Genomic DNA, 21,082 nt, shown 5'->3' on the forward strand with positions numbered 1-21,082 from the left:
ATGATACAGTTCAGCTCCACTCTGGACAGGATTTATGCTATGTTTGTGCTGAGCCATAATTCTGAAGAATATAAGTCTTAACTGTCTGAAGCCCTGGGGTGACAAATTATACTAAGCTGGTAAAAAAAAATGATTAATTTATATCCTTTACATGGAAGGGATTATTGGAAATAACGGTTTCAAAAATAGATCTTTTTCTTCCCTCTAAACAGAGGAATTCTTTTTCAAATGGAATTTTAGATGGAAAACAGTTGTGCAATTCTGACAGGTGAAACCCAGGCTATATAGGCTGGGGGCACTTTGGCCCTGTCCCTTGTCCCCTTGGATTTAGCCTGGCTGTTTCTCACAGTGTTCTAGATGCTCTAGGGTTCTGCTAGGTTAAGGTTTGAAAAGTATCTTTCTTCAATTTACATTGTAAATATGGCCATGTTGCATTGTACATTAATGGCACTTGGCCTTAAGTGTGTTTGGTGAATAAATGAATGAGTGGATGAATGAATGAATGAATGAATGAATGAATACTGCAGGCTTTCAAAGCCAGGGAATCTTAGGAATTTCATTTGTTTGGTTTAGCCATCCAAGTTGTTGTTACTATTATTAACCATGACTGTATGTAGAAAGTCTGTATCCTTGGCTTAATTCTGGGGTTCAGGTCAGTCCTACCCCGTACCCCCGAGATCACTTGACGTGAGGTAAAGGCAGGACTGCAGATACTTCAGTGTTCTAAGGAGCTACTGAAAGCTGGGAGTCTTTCCTGCTGACATTTCAGAGGGCTAGGTGAATCCAAACACAATCCCCAGAGCTCTTTACAGGAAAAAGGCAAACAAAAAAAATAATAACCTTAACCGTTAGAAAAATGTCAAGAGCCTTTAGAAATCTGAATTCTGAACAAGAAAAAAAGAAGTCACTGGGGACGGATTTAGAAGCGGCTCACAGATGTAGGTTGGGGCACCAGGTCTCAAGCCATCCCATCTCCCTCCTGGATGCAACAGCTGGGCCCTACGCTTCCTTCAATATGTTTTTCCAAAGGACAGATGTGAACACACTTTTAAAAGGCTTTTACAACATGCTCTTTTAGAAGATAAAACTGTAAGAAAGCATAGGCTTTAAAACTTTCCTTTTAAAGGAGGCTTACGTCTACTGGCATGCGTGAGGTTCCCAGGTTCTGGGTTCCTGTCTCTGAAGCTGCAGGGCGGGCCGAAGCACAGGAAGGGAAGCGCCTCCCTAGGCTATCTCCTGTTAACAGCCGACTGTGACACAGTGGCCCAAGAGAACAGGCAGCCCCCCATGAGGACTGAGGGGCGCACTGGAGCTACCTGAACTGATGCTTCAGAAAAAGAAACATCCAATCATGGCTCAGAATATGTGATGTGAAGTATTTTTCTTACTATTTATGAATATATGTTTGTAATAATTTTAGGACGTCCATATTTTAGTTCTGTTATCATCTAATCAGGTCTAAGGGACTGTTATTTGGGGGGAACTGACCTGAGCTACAGGATTGGGAGCCCAACAGTCTAAGACAACATCTCTCTTGTTACCATGGTGATTGCTTCTAAAACCAGTGGGTGCTTCAACCTGGGTCAGTGGATGAGCTCTGACGGGCTAAGAGCATCAGGAAAAGCAACTTCTCCCCTCCGCGGAGAGCACCCCTGGAACTAATCTATACTTGCCCAAAAACATTGCTATGGGGGTGCATGAGATCACAGAACAGTGACGGTCACTGGGCTGCGGCTTGAGACCAGGTTGGCCTGGAATGAAGGGGCTGGGGCTGGGGCAGCAGAAGAAGATGGCCTACCAAAGTTACGCTGAATGCAAAGGTCTGCCTCAGGATTAGCTGAGCTGCGTGGGCTGACAAACCTGCTCTTTGCCCTTGGATTTCCACTAAGAAAACCCTGAGTCAGGTGGTAGATCTGCGGTTCTCAACCATCCTAACGCTGCTATCCTTTAATACAGTTCCCTCATGTTGCGGTGACCCCCAACCGTAAGATTATTTTTGTTGCTACTTCATAACTGTAATTTTGCTACTGTTATATAGACTGTTAGTGTAAAAATTTTGGAGATAGAGGTTTGCCAAAGGGGTGGTGAATCACTGGCCTAGATGGACATAGTGAGACAGAATCAGTTTATAAAGAGGAAGCCCTCTGGGTGTCAGAAGAAACCTGTCCTGGGGGAAGTTGAAGAAAATGTGGTTGGGCCTGCCAGTGAGAGGCCCTCAGGAGCCTGCTAGAGGCCAAGATCTAGAAAGGTGAAGCTGTCATACTCATACGGTCACTTTAGTGACAAATATAGCTATGCTTAAGCTGGGCATGGTGGCTTACAGCTGCCATCCACACTTGGGAGATTGAGGCAGAAGTGGCGTGAGGTTCACGCCAGGGGTGAGGAGACTATCTCAAAACAAAATCAAGAAAATTATGTTTGATCATTTTTAATATATATATTTATGATTAATTTGTTTAGCTCATGCTAAATAAACATTTAATTAAATCTATGGATATACTAAAATGTCTGTAATGAATTTGGTTGGTTGTTTCTTGTTTTTTTTTTTTTTTTTTTTTTTTTTTGCTTTGTAAAGATAGAACGGACTCCTCTTTTATTTAGGTTCCTTCTGCTACTGACTAAATTATGGCAATCATATTTAGTGTACCTTTCTAGATTTTATACTAATCTCTACACTGGAAGATGGCATGGCTCAACCGTGACACATTGAGGAAGCCCATATTCTTACCTCTGCATCCTCCAATTCAACATCCAAGAAGTCGAAGTCCTTGAAGACGCCAAACTGCTGCTCACTGCTGTTGTCTTCGACGGCAACTTCTTCTTCTTGAATTATGTCCTCGGTGGTGGAGATCAAGCTGGTCTGTTGGTCCCCGACTTCCAAATCCTCATTTGAAGAAAACACAACCTGGTGCCCCCCCAAAAGAAAAACAAAACAAAACAGTTTGCCCACCATCTTTGTCAGCCTGCATCCAAGGCACCAGCCCCCCCAGAGCCCTGTCGGCCTCACCCTTCAACCCATCTGGGATTTCCACTTAGTCTCTGTGCCTCGCTAGTTCACCACCGGATCAGCATCACTGCCAACTTTGGCAACAGGCAGGACCGTCTCCTTTTTATTCCTGGTTATTGCCAGGACTCACTTAGAAAAGGCAAGCACCAAGACACAAGGGCGCTGGTGCCCTTCACCTGCATGTCCCTCAGTACTCACGGAGGGATTCTTGGGGAGGCCAGATTCGGGGCCACAGAGGGAAAGCACGCTCATCAGCTTCTCTCTCGTTCTCCGCTGACAGAAAGGAAAATCCAGGGTTAGTACTGCGTAAAGTAAGACGGTTCTAGGGTGCTTGCATGACCACAGACTCGATCCTTCTGCCCCGTGGCGATGCTTGCTGCATACCTGTGATAACTGTGGCCTTTTCCAGCTGACAGGAACTAGGGCGTTGGATGTGGAGCCAGAGGAGGTGGAGGACGTGCTCCTGGTGACTGCGATCACCTTTGCCTTCCCATTCCTTCCCGCGGCACTGTGTTGGCCTCCATACTTGTTCCCAATGATAGGTGTCTGTACAGAAACAAATGCCAGCCCTGATTCAAGCCTGAAAGTTCCACACCAGAGGAACTTTCAGACGTTAAATGTTAACATGATCTTTCATGTTGTTTTTCTACATATAACCAGGAGAGCCGGTTGAGCAAGCCACGAGTGGGGCAAGTCAGTAACTGTTCCTCCATGGCCTCTGCATCAGCTCCTGCCTTTGGGTTCTGGTGCTGCCTTCCCTGGATGGTGGACTACAAACTGTAAGATAAAATCAGCCCTCTCCTCCCCAAGTTGATGTAGGTCATCATATTTTATGACAGCAACAGAGACCCTAACCAAGGCACCCCAAACTGGAATGTCTGCTTCCCTAGGGATACTTTATAACACTCAGCTAGATGGTACCTCCCTTCTGAAACACATCTCTAGGACTACACGGTTTATTCCCAGAGCATTTCTATCTTATTCCCATGCCAGTCAGGCCTCACCTGCCTGCTTCCTCAGGACAATGTACGTGTCCTCCTCAGAGCCAGCTTTCACCTCCCCTTTCTAACCAGTTTCACAGCACCCATCGCGGTACCCAGTGCTAAGTACAAGTTCCACTAACTTCAGTCTGAGAGAAGAATCGAGGTGATGAGAGCTCCTAACAGAACTGTCTCGATGGTGGGGCGTCTTACCTCAGAGATGTCAAAGTGAAAATCTAAGGTCTTGCCGGGCAGCTCCTTCGAGACGTTATTGAAAATTTTAGCGAAGGAGATTTCGGGAGAGCCTACGTCCACTCCGTAGGCCTTGGGGATGTCATTGGGGACGACAAGACTTGCAGAGCGAGACACCACCAGCTTCAGGATGTTGAGGGCTTCCTTCCAGTACGGGCTCTGGATTCAGAAGGAATCAACTCAAGCGTTATGAGTGTGCATGGAGAGGAATAAAACCCCCAGCGTACACCACCGACTGTGAGAACGGCGTTGCTGTGAGATGGCTATAAAACTATTCATTTTTCCTGCCAGATCTTTTAACAGAAGGTCTTCTGAGTTATAAAACACAGGAAAATCTCAGTTATTACCAGTAGGGTTAGATTATCACACTCGATAGATCCAATGATGCCCCCCATTGGAGGACCTTGTTTTCCTCTCAGGGAGTCCTTTATAAATCATTAATTGGCAAAGTCTTGTGCAGAGTCCTGGCTGTTAAAGACAAGGAATCCCATACATTTGGACTTTTGAGGTGACGTTTTCGCTTCAAGGTTGAATATTAAATAGATGATAAAAGGTTTTTAAATATACTTGTTTTAGATGTATTATTAAATACTAAAACACATTCTGACTTTTAAAAAAAGTTTTTATTATTTTATCTCATGTGTATGGAGGCTTTGCCTGCACATGTCTCTACATCACATTGGTGGAGCATCCACAGAAACCAAAAGAGGGTGTTAGGTTCCCCGGAACTGGAGTTATAGACAGCGGTGAGCTGCCATGTAGGTGGGACTCAAACTGGGGTCCTAAGAACAAGCAACATGTGCTCTTAACTGGGGATCCATCTCTTAGCCCCTGGACTTTGTTTCTTAATTACCTGGGCCCCAACATGGGATGACCACTCTCAGGCACTGCTGCCCCTCAGAGGGAGCTTTTCTTAGTTTTATATATTCCTCCAACATAATTTACGAGTAACAGACACGGCAGAGTGTCTGTGCCGAAGAATCATTATCTAGCAAAGAATTCATAATGATTTTTCTCTTTTTATTTTAATGTATATGGGTAATTTTTGACCGCATGTATGGCTCTGCAACTCATGTGTGCCCTGCCTGAGGAGGCCAGAAGAGGGCAGCAGATCCCCTAGAGCTGGAGCCACCGATGGTCCTGAGCTACTAGGAGGATGCTGAGACTCCAACCTGGGTCTTCGGGAAGAGCAGCCAGGGCTCATAAACACTGAGCTATTTCTCCAGCCCCTCATATTCATTAAACTATATATATTAAAAAGATTATATGGGAAAAGCTTTTTAAAAACACCTCTGCCATGGAGCCTAAGGATTCAGAAACATTTTCATACAATTTGATTCATTTCCGATTGGGGTTAGGCTACAAAACGGTTGAGCTCAGTATTTCCCTTTTAAAATTCTACTGCAGTGACTGCATATGTTGGTGGGGTGAAATGCAAAACAGCCATCCGTGAAGGTTCTCAGAGAATCTGTTCTTTGGATACTTAATTACTAATATATTTTAGTTATGTGGTGTGTGTGCATGTGCACATGCCTGCAAATGCTCAGAGTCCAGGCTGAGGAACTGGATCCTCTGGCTCTGGACAGACAGCAGTTGTAAGCTGCCTGGGGTGGGGGCAGGACACACTCTTAATAGCTGAGCCGTCTATCTCTTTAGTCCCTCTCTTGGTATTTATACAAGAGCGCCTTTCTTTATCACCGTTCACATTTAAACAAAGTTTGGTTTTCTGCTTTCTAAATATCTGGCACTTCCTGACATATAAGCGCCAACTTTAAAGTACAGACTTTCAAAGCACCCTTCTGTTTCTAAAAGTTTGTTTTTATCTAATATATAGTTATCTCACCAACGCCGAGAGTCATACAAAGAGCAATGTAAGTCCCAGCCTTAATTTTCAGAGATGGCTACTGCTGCTGTTTGCATACGTACACCCTCTATAGCTGTTGCAGAAATGTGAGTTAAATCTAACCAAAGCCCTGCACCACCACGCTCACCCAGATGGTGCTTCTGTGCCACTTGCATAGCGCCTGTTTTCTGTGTAGAAATGATTTGGAAACATCACTGGTGTTCCCCGCCCTTGTGTATCTAAGATGCTTCAGAGTTCTTAGGCTCATAGAGTATTCGAGTTAAGCGATGCTGCACGTGAACCACGAGGTCACTCACCTGTACGTATTTGCCAATGATCTTTATGATCTCCAGATTAAACTGCTTGACCGGGGCCGCAGACAAGTCGATGTGACTCAACAGACTGTAGATGATCTGTAGCAACGACTGCTGCATGCTGGACAGTCCCTTTTCTAACAGCTGAGGACGACATTGAAATGCACACTTTCATCGGGTTGAACAAAAACTTGGCAGCAGACTTACAGCGCTGAGAAACGTAGTAGGTTTAACCTGTCAGTTTGCTCAAATGATCGGAGATCAGGGAACACGACCAGGCATCTACATTACTTTTCCTTCTGTAAGGAGGGGTAACTGGTTCTCATGTCAGTCACAGTCTTCAATAATAAATATATAAATAGATACTATTTATTTTAGGTTAAAGAAAGAACAGCTATGCTGCAGTCACCAAAGAACGATAAGCTACCATCCACAAAGCCATGTAGCAGCTAAATGATCTTGCGCAAGATTTAATCCTGTAAAACTGAATGAGTAACTGCCTCCTGGACTCTGGATGGCCACTTCACACATTCTGACCATTAGAAAGAAACATACCTTTCAGTTACAAACAAACCAACCAACCAACCAAAAAACCTCCAAAAAGATTTGATTCTCTTGAGTCTGTCTTCTTTCCTTTCCTTTCTTTCCTTTCCTCCTTTCCTTTCCTTTCCTTTCCTTTCCTTTCCTTTCCTTTCCTTTCCTTTCCTCCTCTCCTCTCCTCTCCTTTCCTTTCCTTTCCTTTCCTCCTTTCCTTCCTTCCTTCCTCCCTCCCTCCCTCCCTCTCTTCCTTCCTGGAACCCACTGTGTAGCCCAGGCTACCCTCCCAAACCTCCAGCCCCAGTTTCTTGACGGTTATGATTGCAGGTCTCAGGCCAGGTTCCAAGTATTTATAAATTTTGAAGAAATAAAAATTGTGCCTCTTCTCCAGGAAAAACACCACCCACAACGTTCCCATAATTCCCGTAATAAAGGTTGCCATTAATTACTGTGCTGGCTAGTTTGTAATATCAATTTGACACAGGCTAAAGTAATTTGGGAAGAGAGGACAGCAGTAGAGAAAAATGCCTCCATCAGATTGGTCTGTAGGAAAGCCTGTGGGACATTTTTTTTTTTTTTAATTAGAGACTGATGTGGGCCATCCCATTGTGTGTGTGTGTGTGTGGGGGGGGGGGGCGAGACAACAGCCTTGGGTCCTGGGGTCTATAAGAAGGCAGGCTGAGCAAGAGTACACAACACCCCTCTGTGGCCTCTATAGTAGCTCCTGCTCCAGGTCCCCACCCTGTTTGAGCTCCTACCCTGACTGCCTCAATTATGGACTGTGATGTGGAATTGTAACCTAAAATAAACCTTCCCTAAGTTGCTTCTGGCCAAGGTGTTTTATTACAGCAGTAAATCCTAACATAGACATTTACTTCCATGTCGACTAAGGCAATGATTCTAGATACTAGAATTGGGAAAAAAAACCATCCAATTAAAAAAAAAAAAAAAAAACCTCTTTTGCACTTGAAAAGCAGCATTTGTATCTTCCCTGCTCTGTCCTCTCTGATGTGCTCTCTAATCCAGTGCAACTCGAAGACAAGTTAGGACCACAGCACTGCCCCTCTCAACAGCCACTTGACAATGTCACCACCGAGAGGTCCAAAACCGCCTAAATTCACCTCTGCCAGGTAAGTCACAAGACTGAAGGTCGCCTCTGAGAAAGAGTCGTGCAGGTACCGGCACACCACGTTGATCCAGTTGGAACAGTCTCTGGAGTAGGTATGTGTGCTGTACAAACTCATCATGTGAGCCAGGTTCACCAGCGTCGGGCACTTCTCTTCCGCACAGACCTGGAGAACACACGCGCTTATTCCAGTTGTCCACAACTTAAACCTGCATTAGGCTAAACGCATTCATTTAAAATTTATCATTTGAAATGCACATTAAAATTCCAGGGCCTTTTTTTTTTTTTTTAAAGCCAGAAAAGTTAAAATGGGAAAGGGAAAGACCAAGGCACTGCTAAGAGAATGCCGACAGAACAGTGGTTCTCAGCCCTTATCTCGGAAATACAGACATTATGATTCACAAGAGTAACAAAACTGCACTCGTGAAGTAGCCATGAAAATAATTTCATGGTTGGGGGGCGGGGGGCAGCGGTCACCACAACGTGAGGAACAGTACTAAAGGGGTGCAGCATTAGGAAGGGTGAGAGCCACCACGACGGAAGACCAGAAAGAGGACTGATGTGCCAGCACTTGTCTGGGTTTTACACTGGATGGTGTTTACAGTCTATAACATGGTCTCTGGTGAACGGCCGTCTATGGGTACATAAGCCCTACTCTTGACTTTCCGTCTGTCTTGTCGAATCCCAAAGCGCTCTGGTGCCCAAGAGCCTAAAAGCAGGCAGGCTCTACCTGAGATTCTCAGGCTGCTTCAGGGCTGCTGTGTCAGGGCATCTCATGGACTAGTTACTGCTGACAGTCCCAACCTGTGTGACAGTCACAGGACCACACTGGAGCTGTGGTATGCCCACTGGTAGCAACCTGCACACCGGCCATCTGACTGCTCCTCAGGAAATTATCTAAGTGCCGAGTTCCTTGGCCAGTCCTGGTGGAAGCCAAACTTTCCAGGAGCAGGTTGACACAGAGCTATGGAATGGGGAATGGCCTTTGCAAGGGGAGGGGGGGTTACTGATTAAATTCATATTCTTAGTTCCTTTATTCCCTGGGTGACTAGTGAAGATGTCTTTTAGCCTCTTCTGGAGATGCTATAACAAACTAGAACTGGAAAAGGGCCTTCGCATATATATATATATATATATATATATACACACACACACACACATATATATACACACACATATATATATATACACACACATACACATACATACACACACACATATACACACACATGTATATATATATACATATATACGTGTATATATATGCATATATGTGTATGTGTATATATATGTGTATATATGTGTGTATGAATGTATGTATGTGCTACATGTCTGTATATATGTATGTACAAACATATATGTATGTATATATGCATGCATGTACATGTGTATGTATCATGAAGACCAGCCTTGTCATACTGTCTATTTCAGTTTTCTTCTTTTCATTTTTCAAGAGTGTTCTTCCATTTACTCCTAATGTGTTATATCCGTTTCCACAACTGCCTACAGCATTTAGTAAAGAGAAATGTTGCCTCTGAAATATACACATATTTAACTATTTATTTAACTAATCTAATAGTTCAGAGGACAACTGATAGACTTGAAGGGCCTTAAGTCCATCTCTCTGCCATTATCCATGCTGGAGATATAAAGGCATGCATGTATGACTGCAGAAAATGCCAATGCAGTACCCGAAATCATTTAATAATGATTTTCAACTATCTAATCCATTATCCATAAAGCCAACCATGAGAAGATGGGGGGAGGGGAACCTTGGTTTCTCATTTCTATTTCAACCAAGACTAACCTAATGAACTATTTAAAAGTCATATAATCTTATAACTTCACAATGACTGTTTATATCCTTGCTAGAAAACTTTCTTGAACGATAAAACGGTCTTTGGAGATTTTTGTTTGTTTTTGAGCCCTGTTATGTAGCCCAGGCCAGCCTTGAACTCACTGGGATTACAGGTGTATGCCATCACCTCTGGCTGTACAAACTAAGTTCTTACGAAAGGGTACTTTTTCCTCAACAATAAATGTTAAACATTTATCTTTGAAATGGGAGAGGACTCCTGGGCAATATAAAAAAGAAAATGTCTTAAGAATAAATTTTGACACTTAGAAACATCAGGTTAAAATACAATCCAGTGACTTAAAAAAAGAATAAATGTCTGTAACAAACTTTTTGGCAAGGTTCCTGCCATAATGAAAGCGCGTTCGTTGCCTGGCCCAAGTGAGCTGCTGAGCTCTCCGTGGGCGCAAACAGAGATCCAGGGATATTTGCATAATGAGGAAGCACATAATAGCAGAAAATTACTCTCAACAGTTCCAAGTGAGAGAATAAATTGAGGAAATCAATTTAACCCACAGCCCGCAGGTTTCTAAAAGCACACACAGAGGGAGCCATCCGGTGCTACAGTGCAGGAGAAAGCCCACTTCAAAACAATTTAGCAATCACAGAAAGCCTAATTTGGATTCTTAGAAGAAAAAAAATGATAAATCACAGGGGACTTCCTGTGTCCTGATGAGGTCAGGACACCAGCAGCTCTATCTTCAGGGGCTGTGACATCCTTCAGGCCGGGCTGGGCTTCTCAGTGGGTTGGCTACTGTTCCGGCTGCACCTTAGATGCTTCTGTTTTCCTATTTGAGCTTTTTGTTCCCTTAAAAACTCCAATTAAGCCAATATATAGTTTCCCCTCATGTCTTCTTTCAAGCTCCTCAGCGGGGGGGTGGGGAGAGACCTTGTTTGTATTTTCCTAACGATGCATAATTGGAATATTAAAGTGAAAGCCATTTTTAAAAAATTTTATATCATCTTAAATCCTCGTCAGTGAAAATGCTACATATTTTAGGCAGATATTTTCCAAAATATCCTTTCATTTCAAACCATCAGTTTTCTGTCAAATTCTTAACGTTCTATTGAACTTATTAAGAGAAATCAAGAATAAGAATCCTTGTGCCATCTTTTTCTACTACCATATACACTTCTCTATTTCACTCCATTTCTTTATTTACTGTGTGAGTGTGTGGAGGTCAAAGGACACCTTGCAGGAGTTGGTTCTCTCCTTTTACCCATGTAGGGATCGAACTTAGGTTGTGCAGGTCGGAGGCAAGTGCCTTCTCCCACTGAGCCATCCTGCCAGCTCAGGATTTTAGATTTTATTTTTTTCTTTTTTCTCATTCTGTAGCCAAGGCTGGCTTGGAACGTACCATGTAACCCAGCTGGCCTCAAACTCACGACAAAATTCCTTCTCAGCCTCTAGAGCACTGAGGTCACAGCCGTGAGCCACCCTGCTGGTTTACCATGTTTAAGAAATTAGGATATGGTTCTGTTAACCATGACAAGCTAAGTGATCTACAATTGGCTGTTTAAGAATCTCTTCATAGTTAATAAATTGTAATAAATTTAGAAATTCAAGTAGGGAGAGACTCAATGCCATACTTTAATACACCTTTTATCTTTTCTGATTTGTTTTTAAAGGCAGGGTCTCACTCCACCCCTTGGCTGTCCTATAACCCCCTGGGGATACCGGGGCACCCTTCACTTGAGATGATCCTTCTTCCACAGGCTCGTGCCACCCTGACCAGCTCTCTGTATTTTCTCGTCCTCTGTATTATCTGGCAGGGTAACGCTAAGGCTCTCCCTTCCTGCTGACGTGTTTTGTTGCTGCGTAGCGCTCTCTATGGCTCTGCACTCAATGGCGTCGTACCTGACAACAGGACGTTCCCTTCACTGGGCTGTACCTGCTGCTGGCCTCTTCCCTTCCTGTGCTGCTCCTGAACTGAATCACTGATTATAAGAAAAGGCAGTTTACTTATTCCTCTCTGGGAACTTTCCGGCTTTCCCTCCTGGGGTTCTAGTTTGCAGCTGTCCTTCACTGCCTCCTCCCCGATCGAGTCGCGTCGTTCACTGCGGGCTGTGTATTCTTTTTAAACGTAGCTACCTTTTATTTGTAATTGTATGTTTGAAGTTTGAAAACTTCTCCCTCCAAGGAACAACGGCTGACGCACACAGATTCATACATGTATAAATAGGAATCTCATCTTTAAAAAGCTATTCAGACAGGAAATTATTAAAAGTATAAAATGTCAATCATACTTTATGACATTAGGAGACATACGTTTCCAACACCTTAACAGATGATATAAAAATAGCTATACTACTGCTTTCGGAACTGTGCGGTGGGAAGGAAAAATAAGGGGGCAGAGAGAAAAGACAAAAGAAAGGGTTAAAAAGAAAAAAGTAGAAAGGATTTTAAGAAACTCAAGATATACTATGGCTTGTCTTTTGGGGGACTCTGCACAGGTAGTTTTCTCCTTTAATACTTCTATTTAATTTGTGTGCGTGTACGCATGCTATATGTGTGTGGGGGCTGGGAAGTGAGCTCAGGTCTGTGTGCATGTGCACATGCTATAAGTGTGTGGGGGCTGGGAAGTGAGCTCAGGTCTGTGTGCATGTGCACATGCTATAAGTGTGTGGGGGCTGGGAAGTGAGCTCAGGTCTGTGTGCATGTGCACATGCTATAAGTGTGTGGGGGCTGGGAAGTGAGCTCAGGTCTTTGGCAAGAGCAGCAAGGGCTCTCTTAACAGATGAGCATCCCCCCAGCTTTCTGCACATGCAATTTCCTCTGCCCAGCAAACTTCAGTTCCTGGTCCCCTCGTAGCTTCTCACTCAGGAATTTCACTTTGGTGGTTCCTGTTTGATCATCAGTCCAAGCCTAGACAGGCCCTCCTCTAGAGACCTCTGCTGTCTGTGACCTAGAGGCTCTGTTCCCACTGCCTGGAGCCTCACCGGACTCTAGGCTGGCTTCTGCTTCCATGCCTGTGTCCCCGCTCCATGGCCCGTGAGGATGGCAGCCCAGGGCCTGGTCTGGCTTTGCCAGTAAATAAATGAATGAAAGACAGACAGACAGAGTCGTAGAGAAGAAAAGTAGGAAAAGGAGCAGAAAAAGACTCAAGACTCAGGAGGGTCACTGTAATTTGATATTTTTATTCACTGGCTTTGCTGTAGCTCCTTGTGATGGACAGAATAAACATTAGAGGCAAAGTTCCGGAAGAGAGGACCTGCCGGGCAGGACAGCGCCTGCCCGCAGGGACCGGGCCTTTCGCATTTGCTTACCTTTGCTATCCGGCTAGCTGTCTCTTTGCAAAACTGAGTTGGGCTGTCAAAATGCTGGATTAGGTGAGGCAGTAAGCAGAGGATGTTAAGAGGAAAGCCTACGGTGGGGGGGAAAAAGCAAACAAGAACCAACTTTATTGCACAATATTTAGAAAGCTAAAAGGCAGGTTTAAATGGTCTACAGAAATTCAGTTTTATGTGGTATCTGATCCTATAAATTTTTACCAGATAATTCATCTAACATGAAAAGTTGTTGTTGTTGTTGTTGATATTTATTATGATGATGATGATGCAGAAATTAGCAATTTCTAGGCCGAGGATGGAGCTCAATGGCTGTATGTCTGCTTAGCATTGGCAGGAAACTAGGTTCAATCTCCAACCCCCCAGGGCACACCCTGAAAAGGTAAGGATAGTAACAGACTCTCAACATCACCTGACACCTGGGACGGATCCACCAGTGTGTGTTTGGAGACGGAAATGAGCTGACTGAGGAGGTGCACGGTCATCTCTTGGGTAGACACTGAGGTAAAGCCCTTAAGGAAGAGCTGCTGAAGGCCGGGGAAGTTACTCCATTTCAACTTGCTCTGTACGTTCTCGATCTTCTCCCGGCTCTCTGACTTATCCAGAGGCAAGTGGGTGAGCAGTTTGCTCAGAAGCCTGAGAGCCAGGAGGTATTCATATTCATAGTCGGATTCTAACAGAGATGTTGCTATCCAAAAGATGGTGGCCATCAGGTTGCTCGGCTCCGTCGGGGGCTGCGTGTCGTACACACCTTTCTCTCTCAGCGAGGAAAGGCTTCGAGTCCTCGCCAAGCTACCACCGTGGTTTATCCGTCCATCCGTTATGTCCAGTGTGTTACTCCGCCGCCGGTCACCTCTGCGGTCACCAACTAGACTTAACCTCAAAGAGTTACTTCTTGTGTCCCCGTTGCATCCCAAATGGCCGCTGCTGTTAATGGGACTTGTGCTTAGATTGAGCTGGCCAGTGCTTTTCCTGTTAGCTGCATACTTGTTTCCCATGACAGGATCGTGGTATGAGGATCTAAAAAACCAAAGAAAGAAAAGAGATGGAGGGGGCTGGGGAGATGGCTCAGTAGTTACGAGCACTGACCACTCTTTCAGAGGTCCCCCGAGTTCAATTCCCAGTAACCACATGGTGGCTCACAGCCATCTGTAATGGGACCTGATGCCCTCTTCTGGTGTGTCTGAAGACAGCTACAGTGTACTTATATAAATAAACCTTTAAAAAAAAATACCTGTGCTATAGGATTTTAAGGCATTCTTTGTGAATAGGGAAGTTCTTTTAAAAAAAAAAGATAAGGATGGATAGATGGATAAGTAGGTAGAAAGATAGATGATAGAACAAAAGAAAGAAAGACAGGAAAAGAAGTCCATTTTGCTACATTAAATTTATTCTTAAAGTCTGAAAAGGTAACTTTTTTATCTGACTTTGTTTCCTGAGATTTCAGTTTTGCCTCAACATAAAAACAAAAAGTGCAACAAGATTTCTTCTGCCAGGGCTGTGTCTTGTGAGCTCAGAAGAGGTTTTTACTACTGGAGTAGTAGCTCAGCCCCGGGTAGAGTATACAAGTTACCTGTAAAGCAGACCCTGTCTGTAGCATGGCTGTCGGACTAGACAATGCTTACATCTCTCCTGCTCCCAATCCCACATTCTCTCCATGCGACCCAAGCATGCAGACTTGTTACCTCTTCTGCATGTCCAACTGATTAAAATTAATTACTTTTATATATGTCCCAAAAGTGTGCAAAAAGATAGGGCAGTAGATAAAACCTATGAAGGAAAGTAAGTACCCTTTTAATAGTTATCAGTAAAATATAAAGGAAAATTAGGAATCCCAAAGATAAATTAATTAGCAAGAGAAGTCGGAAATGCTTAGGGAGGAGGTGACTTTTGACAGGGACTTCAGGGACTAGCTGCTTGAGAGCCACAAGGCAGAGCAAGTGAGAAGTGAGTGGCTCTGGGGAAAGTGGCACTGTGGTAAAGGCAGGTGTCCTGAGGGACCACCCGGGGAGTAACTGCACCCTGCTGTGAGTGACAGCAATGGGGCTTGCTGGTGGATCCTCCTTAGACTGTAAAAAGGTCCTCAATTAGGAACTGGAAGAGAGAGCACTGCCAAGATCAGCTCTAGAACGTTCTGCAAAGTCCTCCCCGAGGGTGGTTCTCACTTGTAAGCATTTTCCATGTTTAACATACACACACACACACACACACACACACACACACACACACACACACACACACATATAATGCACATGTTTCTGTGGATGTCTTCGAATGGCAGAAGAGGGTGTCAGACCTTTTGGGGCTGGAGTTGTGGGGAGGCTGTGGTATGGGAGACTGAATTCAGTTCCCACCTGAGTTGATGGTGAGCCATCTCTTAAGCCCATCTGACTTCTCCCTCCCCCGTCTTTTCTTTTAGATGGGGCCTTTTGTATTCCAGGCTGGTCTTGAGCACTCTATGCAGCCGAGGCTGACCTTCCTTTTCTGACCCACCTCTTCCCAACTTCCAAGTGATGGAATCACAGCCAGGAGCCACTGCACCACGTTTATTCGGTGGTAGGGATCAAACCCAGGGCTTCCCGGGTCCTGCAGGCAGGCCTCCATCTTGCACTATCTGAACTCTTGGGATGTTTACCCACACTACTGATGTTAGACACGCCCACTGCCACCACAGTCACGTTTAGATGCTGGGGGTGGGGCTGGGAGGTGAGCCCAGCATTCAGGGTTGCCTGGTTGTAAGTTCTTACTGAGAGAGGGCAGACAGCAGGTCATAGTGCTTCATGGTTTCAGCCAAGGTATCAATTGCAGATTCCAAGGTGAGAAGCAGTTCAATCACAAATCCCTAGGGGCAAAGGACAGCCTGTCATTAATTACGTTCTGGGTTTTTTGTTGTTGTTGTAGTTGTCATTTTTTTTTTAAATGGCAATGGACTTCCAGGGGAGATTTAAAAATAGACTCAACCTCACATTTGTGTTACACAATAATTAACCTTCTAAGCAACATGACTTTGCTGATTGGTGAGCGCTCCTCAGGCTAATGGCGTGGGCTGATTTTAATGGCATCGTAATTGCCACAAATTGCTCAGGCCACAAGTCTTTGGCACTATCGTTGTTACTATCTCTATATGCATACTGAATCCTGTCATCAAGTCTTGAAATTATCCTTTTAAAATATACCCTAACCCTAACTTCTCTCCCCACACCTCCTGTAGTCAGTCTCTTTGAGTGGAACGTACAACTTCAGCCTGGACTCTTTCAACAGCCTCCTGTTAGACCTCTCCAACTCTACCTGGCCCCTCAACTCCTGCAAAGGAGGCCACCTAGACAGCTCCGAGAGGCCACCCCTCCTCCAAAATAATAAAGCCAATCATATCACATATACTTTCTTTTCTCTTCTCAAAACCTTGGAGAGGCTTCCACTAAGTGAGATGTCGAGTCTATACGGGCTTCTGCCTTCTGAACTGGTTATGTCTGGCCCCTGCCTCTCAGTGTTTGCTAGTTTTTCAAAGACTTATTGTTCGTGCCACAGGGCCTTTGTGCTTCTGACTCCTGGTTTTCTCTCTGAGATGTTCTCAACCTAGATATTCACAGGACCTGGCTCCCTTCAGCCTCTCCTTAGAGATCATCACTTAGGTAATTGTGTGTGGGTTGGATCTCCCTTCTCCATGGCTCTTAAAATCAATACCTTGGTACTTCATGGCATTTACTATTAAGTAAGACTGTGTGGGCTGTTGCTGGTAGATTAAACCCTTCTTTCTACAATTTCCAGAAAGCCAAGACCTTGTCTGGTTTGTCACTGAAGATCCAATGTCAAAAATCAAACAACCCACTGGGCCAGCTGAACAAACAAAAGAGTTCTCCAGTGTCATACCTTACTTATCTTTAAAAATGAAACTCTGTCTCTCTTCCCATTGAAATGTAACATTCTAACACTCCTACCTCTGTGACAATGGAGTGAGATCTAGGTAGGGTGCAGATGTATGTGTTGAAAAAGCTTTTTCTAATAGGCGTAAATTAGGATCTAAATAGGTTCTTAAAGAGTCCGCAGGAGGCTTCACTCTGCTTCCTACTGCTAGGCCTGCTGCTGACTGACATCAGTAATTAACTAGCTGTTGTGTGGATCTGGCTGCAGAGGGTGAATCCTTCACTCCTAGGAGCAGCTGATAACTGCCCAAAAGGAGGGAGTAAAGCACCTTACCTGTGCATCCTCTCCGGGGTCCCCTACAGTCTCCACCAGCCGGGAGAGGACATCGGAGAGTGTGTCTGCAGACAGGGGCTGCTTCAGTGCCCTGAAAATCTGGAAGGATCGCCCAGCATAGTGTCGGGAAGAACACGAAAGGGCCGTCTGCAGGGCCACCTCGCTGAGATGACGCTCCAAGTGTATTCCTTCTGAGAAGACACGGGAGACCATGGGTGCCTGTGTACAACTCGGAGACTTGTAGCCAGACGCTAATCATGTTACCACCAGTGCCCTGCAGAGCACAGTTTAATTATGTACAGTGATTGCACTGTGTTTGCACTGGGGAGAGATCTTTGTTCTGATCTCCAGGGAAGGGATCCTGGGGACCAGGATGTCTTAGGTCTCACCCTCGGACATGCTGACAGTTGGGAACAGGTAGTTTACTGTAAAGAGGGATGTCCTTCCTAGGTAGTGAATAGTATTTAGTAACACCCTAGTTACTTTGCCAACTATACAATGAGGACAAAAATGACTCTAGGCACTGCCAAAGGTAAGGAGGAGCAGAACCTATTCCTAGCAGGCAAGTGCCATGTCTGCATAGAATGCTGCTTTTCCCAAGACTGTCAGAATGTGGTAAATTTTAAATTGCAGAAAACTTGACTTACATACAAAGGATTTTAAAATGTATAATTGCTGTATATTTCCCTTTGAGGCAGCGATTCTCAATCTGTGAGTTATGACCACTTTGGGGGTCACATATTAGATATCTTGCATACCAGGTATTTATGAGTCACAATAGTAGCAAAGCAACAGTTATGAAGTAGCAATAGAAATAATTTTATGGTTGAGGTCACTAAACATGAGGAACTGAATTAAAGGGTTGCAGTATCAGAAAGTCTGAAAACCACTGCTTTAATGTCATTTTTCATAACTCTAAATTGTATTATACAATTTTACAGTCAGCCATGTGACTATGCCATGGGTAGAAATCTTATTTTTAACTACTAGTTTTTCTTTACCAATACATCTGTTACCATTCACATACTAAACAAGAAAATCTTTCTTAAAATGTGTACATAGGAGAATATTAGTTTCCAATCTTCTAGCTGGGCCTCACAGCCATACAGACATTGTATGGAGATCAAATGTGGCGTGGTGTATTCATCAAAGACGGTACCTGCATTTGACTGCTTGAAGACGGAAACCACGTGCTTCAGGAACGTGGCGAGCTGATCAGCACTCTTGATGCTAGGGTTCTTGGAAGAAACGTCCTCATGGTTCCAAAGGGGCCCTCGTTTTCTGAAAACAGGGGACAGCGACATTCATTTGTCTAGAGTTGGCATAAGCTCTTGCCCTTAGCTGCCCCTACTTCGCCTTGACACGTGGGAGATGGCTGAACTCATCAGATCACGGGCTACAACCTACTCCTATTATTTAAGCACATGGACAAGGATGGGCCCACAGCAAATGTTGGGAGACAGGACTGGAGCTCAGAGATGGCCAAAGAAGGTGACAGACTAGCCCGATGAGAGGACTGCTTATAGAAAAGGGAAATTTAAAATTTAGGATTCCTGTGTAGTTTCCTTCAGTGTCATTTTTCCTAGTCCCTAATTACATTTCATAATTTCGTGACTTGATCTCCCACAAAAACTAACCTCCCAATTTCTGGGTAGATATCAGAGGGACATACGCACAGGCAAAACCCATATAAAATGGTTATTTATTGTTTTATGTGTGTTGCACAGGCATGTGTATATATGCAAGACATGCCATCCCTGTGGCCCTTTGAGGTTGGAAGAGGAAGTCAGATCCCCAGGGACTGGAGTTAGCAGAGGGCTGTGAGCAAACCCTGTATCCTCGGCCACTGCGGAGCCAACTCTCCAGCCAACACTTTTATTTTTTTTTAAATATAATTTATAACCATGGGCCTGGTTTTCAAGGCTCTGCAGTGTGAATTTTTGCAGGTTCTCTAGCACTGTGTAGAAATCACTTTTCTGGGCATTACCCATCAGGACTTTGAGAAAACGGTGAGTTTGGCAGTGGTAAAGAAGTTTTGGCTCTCACCATAGGGCATCTATTTATCTATTATGGAATGCAGCAGGCCCTAAAAAAGTATTTGCTGGTTGACTGACTAGACTATTATGACTCCATATAACAGTGTTATCTCTGGCATCTAGTCATATACATACCATATGTATTTTTTTTCAAAAGTCATATATATATATATATACAATATGTATAAGTACAATAAAAACTTGTGTGTTTCAAAGTACAGGGTTTCAGAAAAATCTAAACCTGGCTTGTGCCATTTGACAGAAGCGAAGCTAGCTCGGCCCCAGGGATGCTGGGGATGCCATGGGATGTTGGGGATGCTGGGATGGAGAGAGCCGCCCGGTTACCTTGAGGTAATGAACTCCATGAGGGTTTTGACTTTTCCATCCTGCTCCACTGAGAGGTCCACCTCGCCGAGGAGGGTGGTGTGGAGGTGTGAAATGGCAGCGCTGTTGTTTCCTAAGCTGATACTAGAGGAGGTAGAACTGGAGCTAAGCCCTGAGTCGGTCATAGGGGACGGCTGGTAATCGGGTGTAAAATCGTTAATGCCTGCTGAGAGAGAAAGCCAACCGTGAACACACGCACAACAGGACTATGGGAGTGTGCATAAAACCGGCACTGTGCGTTGCTACTCATAGACAGCATGGGATACAGGAGGGCGTGGGCGGAGGAGCGGCCATGATTCATTCAACGGCGCGGCAGCTACAGCAGGGCTTTAAGGGTAGATGCTGCTGTTTGCAGCTAGTTATTAAAGTTCAGCTGCACTCACTGAGCGGTCCTCTGCTGCCACCTGCCGGAGACCACGGACAGCGGCAAAGTCCTAGCAATTGGGGTGTTTTCACCTTTATTAAAGCGAGCTACATTTCTGTAATGTGAACTAATTTTCAACTTCATAGGAAAAAAAGCTATAGTCTTGGCTCCATTTTACTTTCAAGACTGTGTTTTAGTTTTTATTTAATATTTATATCAAGCCAATTGCTAAACACTGTTAAAGTTTTTTTTTTTTGGTTTTTTGAGACAGGGTTTCTCTGTATTGCCCTGGCTGTCCTGGAACTCACTTTGTAGACCAGGCTGGCCTCGAACTCAGAAATCCGTCTGCCTCTGCCTCCCGAGTGCTGGGATTAAAGGTGTGCGCCACCATGCCCGGCAACACTGTTAAAGTTTAAAGCCTCACAAAATGGCAAAAGGACATTTAGAAAGCATTACGCTCTGGGATGTTGAGTGAAATTGCTTTCATATAAAACCAGGAGGGCTTGTTCTATTTTTGCTTTTAAAATTTTTTTAAGTTACATTTTTTTAGTTTAATTTTGTGTCTGCTGCGGGAGTGGTGGAAGTGCACATGTAGGTAGGTAGATGTGTGAGAGTGTGTGTGTGTGAATGTGAGTATGGTGTGTGAGTGTGTAGGCCAAGGACAATTTGCTGCCATTGGTTTTTTTTTGTTGTTTGTTTGTTTTTTCCTTTTTCTTTACCCCAAGGACCTGGTCCTTAGTCTGCCTTTTAGCCAGTTTAAAAATGTTATCAGTGCTGTGTCTGCCATGTGAGTAGATAAAAAGGCAAAGGTACTTTGATTCCTAAAAAATAAGCCATTATTTTGTAAACTGTTGTAGTAGTCAGAGTGGAATAATAATAATAACAATATAATAATAATT

At 44.2% G+C, this 21,082-nt stretch overlaps 1 protein-coding gene across 20 annotated transcripts in view; it reads right to left on the bottom strand.

Annotated features, from left to right (window-relative positions):
• The window catches only part of Fryl (FRY like transcription coactivator), a 236,509-nt gene that overhangs the window by 31,134 nt on the left and 184,293 nt on the right, over positions 1–21,082 (bottom strand). For 14 of the 20 annotated variants that reach the window (XM_006504150.4, XM_030254825.1, NM_028194.2 and 11 more), the window contains 12 exons: positions 19,781–19,985; positions 18,559–18,680; positions 17,400–17,590; positions 15,950–16,044; positions 13,615–14,222; positions 13,182–13,279; positions 8,055–8,225; positions 6,400–6,540; positions 4,201–4,398; positions 3,392–3,553; positions 3,206–3,280; positions 2,729–2,905 (listed from right to left, as the gene is read on the bottom strand). In XM_006504150.4, the coding sequence (XP_006504213.1) occupies positions 2,729–2,905; positions 3,206–3,280; positions 3,392–3,553; positions 4,201–4,398; positions 6,400–6,540; positions 8,055–8,225; positions 13,182–13,279; positions 13,615–14,222; positions 15,950–16,044; positions 17,400–17,590; positions 18,559–18,680; positions 19,781–19,985 (2,243 nt within the window). Of the gene's footprint in view, positions 1–2,728; positions 2,906–3,205; positions 3,281–3,391; positions 3,554–4,200; positions 4,399–6,399; positions 6,541–8,054; positions 8,226–13,181; positions 13,280–13,614; positions 14,223–15,949; positions 16,045–17,399; positions 17,674–18,558; positions 18,681–19,780; positions 19,986–21,082 lie in introns of those variants that run through there. The other 6 variants (XM_006504152.4, XM_006504141.4, XM_006504138.4 and 3 more) reach the window with 4 other exon arrangements.

The sequence above is a fragment of the Mus musculus genome, chromosome 5, assembly GCF_000001635.26.
Source record: "Mus musculus strain C57BL/6J chromosome 5, GRCm38.p6 C57BL/6J".
NCBI lineage: Eukaryota > Metazoa > Chordata > Mammalia > Rodentia > Muridae > Mus > Mus musculus.